This window comes from Centroberyx affinis, unplaced genomic scaffold (assembly GCF_046629955.1).
Source record: "Centroberyx affinis isolate AG114_WGS23_722 - 3 ecotype Tasmania unplaced genomic scaffold, CSIRO-AGI_Caff_v1 ptg001882l_1, whole genome shotgun sequence".
NCBI classification, from domain to species: Eukaryota; Metazoa; Chordata; class Actinopteri; order Beryciformes; family Berycidae; genus Centroberyx; species Centroberyx affinis.
The window spans coordinates 317,483-330,268 of NW_027280254.1; the positions used below are offsets into that span (position 1 = coordinate 317,483).

General features: G+C 43.9%; 1 protein-coding gene across 1 annotated transcript in view; it reads right to left on the reverse strand.

The window, feature by feature from the left end:
- Window positions 1-379: 379 nt before the first annotated feature.
- pid1 (phosphotyrosine interaction domain containing 1) overlaps window positions 380-12,786 on the reverse strand; it is a 30,393-nt gene continuing 17,986 nt past the window's right edge. Inside the window, exon 3 of the mRNA XM_071530121.1 lies at window positions 380-2,102. Coding sequence (XP_071386222.1) covers window positions 1,602-2,102 — 501 coding nt within the window. The 3' untranslated portion in view covers window positions 380-1,601. The remainder of the gene's footprint in view (window positions 2,103-12,786) is intronic.

Sequence of the window (12,786 nt, forward strand, 5' to 3'; positions counted from 1 at the left end):
TATGGGAGACTGAAGTGACTGGAGAGGGTGTGAGGAGCTTGCAGCACGTTGGACTGATCATACATTCAGCAGAGGCCACGAGGCGTCAGGCATTCTCTCGGACGGCTGTGTTTTAAGGGTCCTGCAACCTCAGTCTCTGGGACTGTCACATTCAGACTCTCATATTCATGTACCCTTTTTCCATTTCGTACAAGAGGAAAGTAAGAAAAGTTAAAACTTGGCAAATGGTCACAGTACCATGTCTGATTTAAAAACGCCTCCCTAAGCATCAAAAATGGATGCTGCGGGGCAGTGAGGAGTCTTCACTTCCAGCTAATTATAACACCACATCAGCCCCCCCCCCCCCCTTCTCTCTCCCTCCCTCCCTCACCTTCTCTCTTACTCAGAAATGCGAGCACTCACTTGTACATTCATACACACAAAGTACAGAACTAAGCAGTTACACTTGGACATGTTAAAAAAAAATGTTGGCACATATGCATACATATGCATACACATGCACACACACACACACACACACACACGCACGCACACACACTCACACAACAGATTGGGACATGGGTACGAGACCAACCTAATGTGAGAGGAAAGTGAGGCACATAATTTGACAGGCAAAATACAGCCCGACTTTTGGTATACTCAAAACAGAAATCAGATGTGGATGATTAAGGTGTCGCTGTTATCGTGCAGACAGGCCCAGTCTTGCAGCCTGGTGAGAACCTCTAGAATGTAACAACTATCTAAAACATCAGCACCTATATTCTCCCAGGTGCCTTATACATAATACTCTGTATGTTCAGAATCGACTTTCTTTTTTAAGTACCTATTAAACAGAGATTCAGGTAGAACTCCTGGCTCCATGGTCCACATGTGTAAAGCCAGACATTGGCAAATAATTTTGGGGTTCAACTTAGACTAAGGTACCATACTGATATGAGCAAGGTTGAAAGGCTTTGTTTCACATCCTCATTTGCTATTACCAAGGTAAAAGGCGTTGTAACAGAGATCCACGTAATTAAAACATTAAAAGATTTTATGTGCTCAACAGTCTACTTTCATAAACTCTGGGTTGGGGCCACAAAATGGGTCACAAGCCTATTTCTGGTGGGTCCCCACATGGCAAGAGTAGCAATAGGTTTTCATGAGCCTGGGTCCAAGGAAAAGGGACTAAATTTTGCTGGTCCCTGGCTGAAAAAGCTTAAGAACCACAAATAGTGTCTCGGCTTGATGCAGGAGTGACAGTAATGGAGAATGGAAATGGAAATGTCTAGTCAATCTCTTACGGGCATTTATGGAGGTGCTTGAAAGGCCCCTGTAGGTCTTTGAGGGCCTTTTATTCAAAGAGGCAGCACTTTGCTATCCCTGTATGTAAAGGTAGGTCTCTTGTTATTCCTTTTTCCTCTACTTTCCCTTTATTTAAAAGCTACTTCATTATCCTTGGTGTGTTGGTCCGCAGGGGTCAGTTAATTTTGTTCCATGTTGATAACAGAAAGAGAGATAATAGGGGAGAATGAGAGAGAGCAGGTAATCCGTCCATCCTTCCCGTCACCCTGCCCTTTGTGGGGGCGGGGGTCCAGGAGTTTTGGGTGGGTGCGAGCCGTTCAACCGTCGTCTGGGGTGGAGTCTTCCGGGGTGGACGAGTCCTCGGCGAAGTCGTCCGACGAGCCGCTCTTGTGGATGCGCCCGTCGCTGCGCATGCTGCGGAAAGTCTTGCGGAAAGCCTCCATCATGGAGTGGGCCAGCTTCTTGGCCTCTAGCTTGCTCTCGCACTCCACGGCGTGGCAGTCCATTTGGAAGGACAGGTCGTCATTGATCTCCCGGTAGATCCAGGCAAATACGTTGGGGCTGACGCTGTGGTCGGCCGTGCAATAGGCGATCCGCGCCACTTGGTAGGTGTCCATGGTTACCGAGGCCTCACCGTGCTCGTCTAGGTGGTGAAGACGCACCTGGAAGGGCCGGATCTCCAGCAGGGAGTTGGCCGGGGCACAGGTGCCCTGCTGTTGGGCCAGGGTGCGATGCTCCACTAGGCCAACCACCGCCGACTCCGTGCAGCCAGACAGGAACTGGGTCCCCGAGATGGTCACCTTGCCCAGGTAGGTCACCTGCAGGAAGGGCGACACATGAAGGCTGTTAGACTCACATGCAAACAAATACAGGCTGTCAGAGAGGTTTCTTTTTCATCAGAAGGACCTACAACATAAATATGCACTATTTTTTGAGTTACTATTATAGCATTTCTGCTTTAATTGCAGTATACAGCAGAAAGCAGGGGGAAAAGGTGGGAGAGAGAGGTGGGATAGTGTGTGGCCAAGTTATGAGCTGGATTTGACGATGTGCAAAGTATACACCACAGCCCTCCAAACAGTTTGTTACCAGAGGTATAGAATCACAGCTGTGAATGGGATGTGATCCCAAAAACCTGCTGAAAAGCTGAAAAATCATATACCTGCTTAGAGATATGTCCAATGTCTGATAATATCTACCTGAGGTAAAACGGAGCAAAAGCATTAACTGTGAAAAGCAGCGCTGGACTCAACTTTTCAATTCCATCACCTCAGGCGGTGGATTCTTTTCAATATTTAAAACATTACTTCATAAAATGTTCTTGGATCCAATCAATGTGGAGAGAATTGAAAATTAATGTTCCATCATGAACTAATTAACTCCATTTTCAGTTTACATTTTGAAGTTAATTAACCTCAAAAACGCAGCAAGTCTCTCTCTCAGTGTATAGAGACAGATCTGTTCTAAGAGTGAGCGGTGGTGATGAGGTTTTTCTAATTCCATGTGGTGAACGTGCTGACATGCTGAAGGCTGTGTATGTGTTATTTCCCAAGGAGAAAAAAAAAACACCATGTCGAGCTGTGGCTGCACCCAGCACCATAGAATACCATAGTAATGACATACACATACACACACACTGCATACCAGGAGAGCAATAGACAGAGGAGAGGGAGAAGGAGAGAGAGACAGAGAGAGACTTAGGAAGTGAACAAAGCTTAGTTTTCTACGGGAGCGTGGCCAGCTCAAGACCGGTCCAGGAATAATGGCCGACTTGTGCGTGTTCTCTACATGGTGTTCTTTACAGCTTTATAAAAATACACAGGGGGAGGAGCCTGCTAGGAGTCAAGCACTAAAAGACTTTTTTACTCCATTCTGTGTTTACAGTGGAGCAGGGGGATACTCTCCTTCTCTCTGAGAGTTCATTACAGCTGGCTTACATGCAGTACTCATTTGGCTCATATACTGTAAGGGCAAAGTGCAAATACTAGAGGAGAGATGGGTATCGTGTCGCAGTCTAGAACTCTATACAGATGTGGACTTGTGGGTTCACGGTTTCTCAGATTTCATTAAACAGCGAACCCAAAGCACATCTGCCCAATACCAAGCCAGTTTGTGGTCTCAATAAAACTATTCCCTACAGAAATTCAAGTGATCTGTTGTATCCTAAGCATCAAGTCTTTTCAATTCTTATATTTTATTTGGCTACCAATTTTTTGAAAAATTGTTTCCCTCCCTTGCATAACATTGCAATAGGTAGCAATTCCAAAAAAAGGATCCAAAGCACTCAGTATTGCATTTAAAAGCCTTTAATTCTCATGGGCAAGTATTAAAAACATGATAAAATTACATACTGACCCGGTTCAACTCAGCTGAACCTGAATACTTTCTGCAAATGCTACCGATCGCAATGTTATGCAAGGGAGGGAAACTATTTTTTGTAGCCAAATTTAGTGGAACCTAATCTAAAGAGCACCTGTTCAACTTCATTGATACGGATGCTGCACCAAATATTCTTCTGAACTTCCTATTTTTTCTCATATTTTATTATTCTGATGACAATACAAGTTCATCCAGCGGATCAGCAGATACCAACGACTGACACAGATGAAGGTAGCCACTAAAAGAACACTGGAAAAGGAAAGCAAACAGAACTCTGTCCTGTTTTATCCATCACATGCTCTGACTGCTTCTCTTCTTCCAGAAGTTTTGTTTAGTCTGCAACCGTCAAGTCTACCTGCCCTCTCTCTCAGCCATGATTTTGACTGAATGGGACCTTTGAGAGTAAGCATAGGGAACAATCAGCCAGTCACTCAGTCTCTTAGTCTGCTACCCCCCCAAACCAAACTGGCAGTTAGTGTTGTGTAGGATTAGTGTAGGATTTACTAGAAGCAGATACGTTCCCGACTGTGCTACAAAGGCCCAAGCACTGGAGCAGGCATCAGATATAGTACCTTGATAATAAGGATAAGGATGTAGTCAAGTCAGGGTGGTAGATTGTGACATAGATGTGGCATAGGCTGCTTAAGACAGTTTTCCATGGTGTGTCTTGTGGCAGGTTGAGGCACGATCCAGCAAAATACTTTAAATTGGTATACATGGTTGCAAATGTAGTGCCATGCTAGATTCTACTGTAAAATCCTTCTCTTCACATAATCCCAAACCAGTGGAGCCCTGAAACAGTCCTTTCCTTCTAAAAACATCATGAAAGACCCTTAATCACTCACACACACACACACACACGCACACACACACAAGGAAGAGAGAGGAAAAGAGGGATGTTACAAAAAAGGAAATGAAAATAGTAGAGAAATGGAGCAACAACGGGGGGTAGAGAAAGAGGAAGAAAGCGAGAATAGAATAGAATGACAGGCAGAACATGAACGTCATCCCCAAAGGATGATTCAGTCACCCGTTGGTCCAGTAACAACTACAGTCAAGCAGCCATTGCCCCCCACCTACCCCACCCCAAAGTATATGCGTATGTATACAGTATATTACAGAGTATATAGTATGTGCATCTCAGTCTCCTTAGGCCATGACCCGTGAGTTTTGATTTGGTGAAAAAAAAAATATAAAGCCTAAGGGGAAAAATGTTCATGAATCATCATGCATTCAATATGGCTGAAAATATAATATGGTATTCATTAATAATCAGAGAGTCAAACAAGAACAAGAATAGCTGTATATGTGCAGTAAACTTGTGATATGGCTTGTTCTTTTTTCATTATGTGACCTGTAATTGTAGCACCCCCCATGGGGCAATAAGTGCAGTTTGGCAAATGGCAAAATGCAGTGACAAGATTATTCCTCTGAGTTTCACCAAAATTCGACCCACAGTGTCTGAGATACGGCATGTGACGATCGGGTGGAGGGGCCAATGAACAAACATACAATGTAGCATCACATTCCTCAAGTTGCGTCGAAACAGCTAAGAGAACGATAGTACAGGCAGGAGAAAGAGTCCCAGTCAGTGAAAGCAGCTGTCTCCTCATGCCTGGTTTTCATCAGCAGCGACCGCTGGGTGGGACATACAGCCTCTGCACCAGATCTATCATTCAGCCGACTACCACAGGTCTGCAGGAGCAACCTAGAGGCAGGGTGGTTAGCTAGTCAACCGCACTGACACCCTCCTCCAGCCAAAAGGCAGTCAGTCAGCCAGCCAGCCAGCCAGCAAATCCACAGCCTGAGCCAAGACACATCAACCATCCACAGTGTGCTGTGTATATGTCAAACAGCAATAAGGAGTCATTATGCACTCATTTCATTTGACTTATTTTCTCTGTCTCTCCTATTTTGATATTGAATTACTGTTTAAATTTCGACCATTTCTCCTGATTGCTTGCTTCCTAGCTGAGTGAAGGCTGACTGCCTTGCCAGGTTCAGTTCTCAGAGAGAAACTGGGTGTAGGCGAGAACAGAAAGAGTCTAAAGTTTATTTTCTCTCTCTATCTGTATATGTCTCTGTCTCGTTCGCTTTGTCTTTCTCTATGTCGCTATGTCTCTCTCTGTTCTGCTGCTGTTAGAAAATGATGTAGTCGATGTGCCTGGTTAAATAATGCTCACAATCATAGGCGGGGAGCTAGGAGAACTTGGTGAAAGCAGCAAAAGTAGGTGCAGACATGGCTCATATTAGAAGGGAAATGGTTTAATGCAGACACAATAGTTTGTTTTGGTTCAGCAGTGTGAAAACAACTTGCTCCACAGTCCTCAAGTGTATTAAGCGGTCTGCCTATGTATCTGCCCCTCTTCTTTTCTCTTCAGTCATCAGACCCTGTGGTATTTCCGTCCCCAAAGCCCCCCCACTGACAGCTGGTTGGTTTTGGACTTGGCAATGTCACACAGACTAAACATGCTTTCTCTGATCATCCTGAAGAGGATGTTGAGAAGAAACAAGAGAGCATAGAGGAAAGTTCAAGAAAGGGGAAGAGGAGGATAGCGGGGCGCAAGATAGTTTGGGAAGTAATGGGAAACAGGAAAAAATAATCTTCATAAGAAGTCAGATGGGAGTTTAGTCCAAAAAAAAGTGAAATCCTGAGACACAAAACACTAAACCCTGGATAAACGGAGCAGCAACCACTCTGTCTGTGTCCGCGTGTCTGGTTATTTTGGACTATTTTTTGGCTGAATGTTCAACTCCCCTCTGAGTTTCAACTCTCCTCCAGCTTAAATAATGCTTAAACATTGACTGACAGGAACTTAGAGAGCTGGTTGAAATATGGAGGCCGGACTGTGCTGGATCTCTTCGACTAAGTGGGTGTAGAAAGGGGTCGTATTAGAGGGCAAACAGTTTAAGGCCTGCCTGCCTGTCTGTTGCGGCCCAGACAAACAGACATGAAGTACAAACCAGAGGGTGAGACAGCAGGTATGTGTGTGTGTGTGTGTGTGTGTGTGTGTGTGTGTGTGTGTATGAGAGAGAGAGAGAGAGGTGAGGGGTGTGTGAAGCGAGGAGGTCACCAGACTGAGCAAACTATAGAGTTTCTTCCTTTTAAGTCCAAACTAAGGATGCAGCCTAGGAGGAAATTCCTGCACTGCTCTATGATTTACTCCAGCGGAAAGACGAAGGATGGATGACTGTCCTCTTGTGGGAGGAGGAGTAACGATAATAGAAATAGAAAAAAGAAAGGGATGTCTGCTTACGGGGTCTTGTTCTGAAAGAACACTGCTCAAATGCTGAACTGGCATGTTTTATTCTTATGGCTTGGAGTAGATCAATCAAACTGAATCACCCATTGCAATTTTTATGCCATTTTTCCTTCAAGGCTAACACAACACTGACCCCATCTAAACCTGGTATTAAAATGCGATCTGTATTGAAATACCTTATCTGCAAAAGGAAAAGCGCTGAATGCATTCGCACCTTGCATGCAAATGCGTGCAGCACGCATTGCGATCGGAATGTGATCGGATGTGCCAGACCACCTACGCAGATTTCCGCGGATGAGATTTTAGCCAGAGTCAGTGTAAGTAAGTCAGTGAGTGTAAATTAGCCTTGGGCGATATCAAAATGTATCTATTGGTGATATTTCTTTGATTACAACAACAATATACAACTTTGGCGGCACCATATTAGTTGAAAAGAAGCTCATAGACTATTGCTGTTACTACATATGGTCCTTAAACAACTGACCCTCTTTTACACCAAATGTGGCTTCCTTTCTTCCCATTATTGTGCATGTTGGGAAATAAAGGTGTTTTTTACTCTGATTGAGCAATTACACAATTATCCAAGACACGCAGTATGCCTCAGGACACAGTGCTGCATGGGAGTGGCCGTCCCCGATCCATCACCGGTGGAAATTTCATTGCTGACTCAAAGTCCTTGTTTCCTTGATTCATCACACGTTCAAAGACACGTTTCTGATGCAAGTAGCCAAATTAACCTTTCTCTTTCCTCTTTCTTGAAGTTTCATTCTCACACTTTCATACTCTTCCTGTCTATCTCTCTCTCAATAAAGTACTTGGGCTACAAAAAGCCCCTTTGGCAGTCACATCTAGTAAAAACTGTCCTATAACACTATTCAGCCTGCACATTCATACCTCACTCTGCTCGCTCACCTTGTATTGTGGTAGAGCAGACTATAAATTCAAGCTTGACGTAACATTGCCTCTGTTCATCACACCTCCCATGTTTGTTTTTGTTGACAATAGATGGGACTTGCCACCTCCGCACTCATTTGCTTGTTTTGCCACACAAAATTGTGACTCGATCACAGTGTGGACAGAATGCATATAAATACCAATGCATTATGTGTCCTGAACATGATTTCACATGAGCCTTCACATCATTCAGTCAGACCACAGACATGCACACACACATGTCAAATCATGTTGGACTGGTGTTGCCTTACCTCAGAAAAAGACTCCAAACAAATAGACCAACACACAAGTGCATATTCATACAAAGGCAGATAATGAATTAATACTGAATTTAGTTTCTGCTCGTACGTAAACATAACTGAAAAGAATTAACCAGTTTGCAGGCTGAAAGAAAGCATGCAGACAGCTGCCATGTGAAAGTTGAAAGCGTAGGTTTGTATCCCACATGTGACACCAGCTGAAAGGATGGATTAAATTAGTGGCTGTGATTCTTTTCAATAAGAGGCCTCACAGGATCTGTTCAGCAGCAATCAAATGGCAACAGGAGCAAAAATCATTCTGTAGACTATCTGTGTGTGAGTCGCCATAAGATCACAAATAGTCCTGTGTGGAGGGAGTTTGAAAGTTAAGGTTAGGTACTTTAGGACCCCTCAAGTGGTGTCCGGGTTTGTTGGAGGGCCCTCACCATTATGCTGGAGAGGCTGTGGAATGATTGGGGATCATACAAATATTTTCTGGGATTGTCCAAGACTGCAGAAATTTTGGGAGAATATTAAAAGTGAGATAACAGTCATTTTAGATGTTGATTTACCTTTGAATCCACTGTATTATATTCTGGGATGTATACCGAGAAGTATACACTATGGAGATAATTTGTATATCTTAAGGGTATTATTGTTAATTGCAAGGAAAATGATAACTATTTCCTGGTTGCAAAATCAACCCCCTACAGTGGAACAATGGACTAAGAGACTGAGACAGGTGTAAATAATGGAAGAAATGACTGCACAATTGCAAATGAAAAAGGCTGTTTTTGTGAGGAGATGGACACCTGTAATTCTGTATATGGCTGAATAGAAGAACACTTAAAAAAAGAAAAAATACATATATCTCCCTATTTCTCTTTTTTATTTATTTATTTTTTATTATTTTATTTATTTATTTTGCGATATTCTCTTGAAATAATGTCTTTTCCCTCTTAAAAACTCTGATTGGTAACTGAAAATGTTGGATGAGCTTGGCTGTCAAGGAACGTTCAAGATTGTATGTGATTGTATGTGATCAATGTATTATTCTGATACTAAATAAAATAAGTTAAAAAAAAAAAAGACTATCTGTGTGTGTATGAATGTGAATCATGGGTTATGACTGGAACAATGAAGAGACACGCTGACTGAAGCGATAGATGGTAAAGTCTTGACTAAACAGGATTATGGCTGAGTACAGCTTGCAGATGACAGAGAGAGGCAGGTGATTAAGGTTTGACTCATTGACAGCATGGAAATCAGCTGATTTCTGCCTCTGCATGGGACTCTGTTGGTATCTGTGCAGTGCATGAAGCAAACCACTTGCAGCATGTGCGTTGCTGGAATCAGTTTCTGCACATCATGCTCCGGGTGAAATTGATACATCAATCTGTCCATCGCAGCCCAGAATGCATCTGGTATCCTCTGCTCTGCTCTGGCAGCCTGAGCACCAGTCATCTGCAGGAGGCCTGGAGTTTCAGTGTTGGCAGGCTGGCCAGGCAACTTAAATCATTCCAGAGATCTACAGAATCCTCTCCTTTGTTTCAACTTTCCATGTGTTTGTCCCCTCTGATACTCTGCAGTCTTCTCCTCCTCTCCTCTCCTTTACCCTTCCTTCACCTGCACTCCCATCATCTTTCTCCCCCCCCTCCCCCCTTACCTCTCCTCTATCCTCACATCCCCTCTTCTGTTCTGCATTGTCCTCCCCTCCATGGCTAATTGTTAACAGGGCTAAAGTGACTAACAGAAACTATTGATTCCACGTGAAGCAATGCAGAGACAGAAATAAAGATCAGCGAGAGGAACGGAGGCCTTGGGGCCTGCAGAGAAGGAATGCTATGGAGAGCCAAATGGAGCACTTACTCACTGACAGAGAAACACAGAGCCAGGCAAGCAGACAGGCTGAGGGAACCTTGGTGGGAGAAGGAAAATCAAGGCTTTGGAAAGTAAACGTGTGTGTGTGTGTGTGTGTGTGTGTGTGTGTGTGTGTGTGTGTGTGTGTGTGTGTGTGTGTGTGTGTGTGTGTGTGTGTGTATGTGTGTGTGTGTGTGTGTGCTTTGTACAGGTAGATAGGGCAACAATATGCTTCAGATTTATGCCTGCTAAATGAGTTTAGTTAGAGAGAGAGAGAAAGGGAGTGAGAGAGGTATAGAAAGAAAGAGAAAGAGAGGAGGAGCATGGTTAAACATTTGCATGTGTGGGGAAACATGTGGCCACCATTACCAGCTCTTGGGTTATGGAGGATATTCTCTTTTTCTATTCTCCGTCTCGTGTTTTAGTCTGGCATTCTCTGAAGTTTGCCTACTTCTCTTACATACATATTCACAAGAAGATGCGGACATATTCACACATACGCACACACACAGAGCCCAACCCAATGTCTTGGCTCCTCTGTGCTACCGACAGGATGAGGCCTTTTCATTCTCTAGTAATGAGACATGGACACAAATATGTGCATGTTGGCATCCCGTGCCATGTCTCCACATGTTTACAACACTACAAAGCCACTGAAAGGCTCAGCAACAATTTATTAAAAACATACTGCAGAACAAGCATGCCAAAGACTCTACAGTCACTCTGTCACCACTGTTTTTTAACCATATGCCATTAACAATGCTTTCGATACAATTTGCCGTTTTATGTGTTGTTTGTTTTTGATGAATCACCGGACACTAACCTAACAATGCCTGATAAACGAGAGAGAGAGAGAAAGAGAGAGAGTGTGAGAGAGAGAGAGAGAGAGAGAGAGAGAGAGAGAGAGAGAGAGAGAGAGAGAGAGAGAGAGAGAGAGAGAGAGAGAGAGAGAGAGAGAGAGAGAGAGAGAGAGAGAGAGAGAGAGAGAGAGAGAGACAAGGTCACTAAGAAGGAATGATAGAAAGTTAGTGACTGAAAAGAAAGAGTAGAGAGAGGGATACACAGAGGGAGTCAGAAAAAACATCCGCAGCTCAGCAACCTTTAAGCCAATGGGGAGAGAGACACTGACAGGAACATCCTGGCCCACTCATGCACAACTCTGAGGGGAGGAGTGTGTGTGTGTGTGTGTGTGTGTGTGTGTGTGTGTGTGTGTGTGTGTGTGTGTGTGTGTGTGTGTGTGTGTGCAAGCATGCAGGCGTGTGTGTGTGTTTCCATGTGTGCTTGAGAGGTGTAGAGCGAGGGCAGCTGCTGCTAGACCCACAGCTGGTTCAGCTATCAGCAGAGAAATGAACAGAGGGGATGAGAAGAAAAGAGGAGGATGCATGGGAAAAGTAGGAAGAGGAGGAAGAGCAAGAGAAAAAAAAAAAAAGAGGAGGAAGACATAGAGGAGGCAATGAGAAGATACCCGTCCCCGTGGAGAGGTTTTGGGAACATGGAGAAAGGAGAAGAAAAATGGATGAGAGGAGGAGGGATGAGAGGAGAGTAAGGAGGCGGTTGGTGGGGAGAGGAGCAGTTTGGACCTGCTGGAGCAGGTTTGGGAACAGGCTGTGATGTGTAGGTACATACAGCAACACTGCTGGGACTTGTCGTTCCAGCGCTAGGCACTTTCCCAGACATTGGTCCAAGGACGGACAGGTGCTGAAGACAAAACACATGGTCTATCTCCATCTGTGTGGCTGTGTTTTTTCACCGTCGCATTTTGCTGCTGTCCAGTAAAAAAAATCTGTGTTTCATTCCAAATGGCATGAGGAGATGACAATCTGAAATACGGCCGTTGTTGTTCATTCCTCAGTAGTTGGCATTTTGGAGACGGGATTAGATTTACATCTGGCAATTGATTTTCTGGTAAAAATAAGAAAATACCTCACATGGTCAGTGTCCTACAGAAACCTTGTAACTTTGTAAAGTCACTTTTTCCTACTGATGGTCAAGCATTGTCTGACATTTTATAATGTTCATGCAATTGTATCACTGGATACAAGTTAAAATAAATAAATAAATAAATAAATAAATAAATAAATAAATAAATATATATACATAAATGCTTTCCATGCTCAAAACTCACATGTGGAAAAGAAGATCAGTCGCACAACTACATTTTAGTAGAATTTACTGGAAAAGAAAACACAAAAACCATGAACCAAGATTCAAGATCATTGCAATGAAGGCTGTTACTGAGCCCAGTGTCTAAAAATGATGCTACCGAGATACAGCATGTTCTGGAGAGAAAACACATAGCTCCTACTGTCAGAGAGGGAGGTTACCTTCTCCCGGCGTTCTCAGGATGAGGCTCCCTCTCAGTAGGCCCCCCGAGCCCGGATCCCCTAACATGACTGAGAATCCACGGCTCGGGAATGCAGCATTCCTGAGGAGGTTGTTAACATTCCTGTGCACTTATTGAATCAGCACAGTACAGCTGGCTCCCCATGCCGTGGCATGCAAACGTGTACGAGGGGTTTTCTTTTAAAAGTGCTGCACGTATTTGCTTGTTTGTGTTGTGCCGTGAGGAGAAAAACTGTGTGTGTGTGTGTGTGTGTGTGAGAGTGAGAGTACAAAACAGAGTCTGAGTGTTTCAAATGCGAGTCATGACAGAAGCACCTTAGTGTATATAAAAGAAGCATTCAGGTCCACGACCCCTTCCATAAAACCCACTATAGCTCTGCCAATCTCCATCATTACTAGTTTGATGGTACAAGCACTAAACTTTGTGAAAGCGAAGTTCAGTTTAGGCCATCCTGATGATTCAG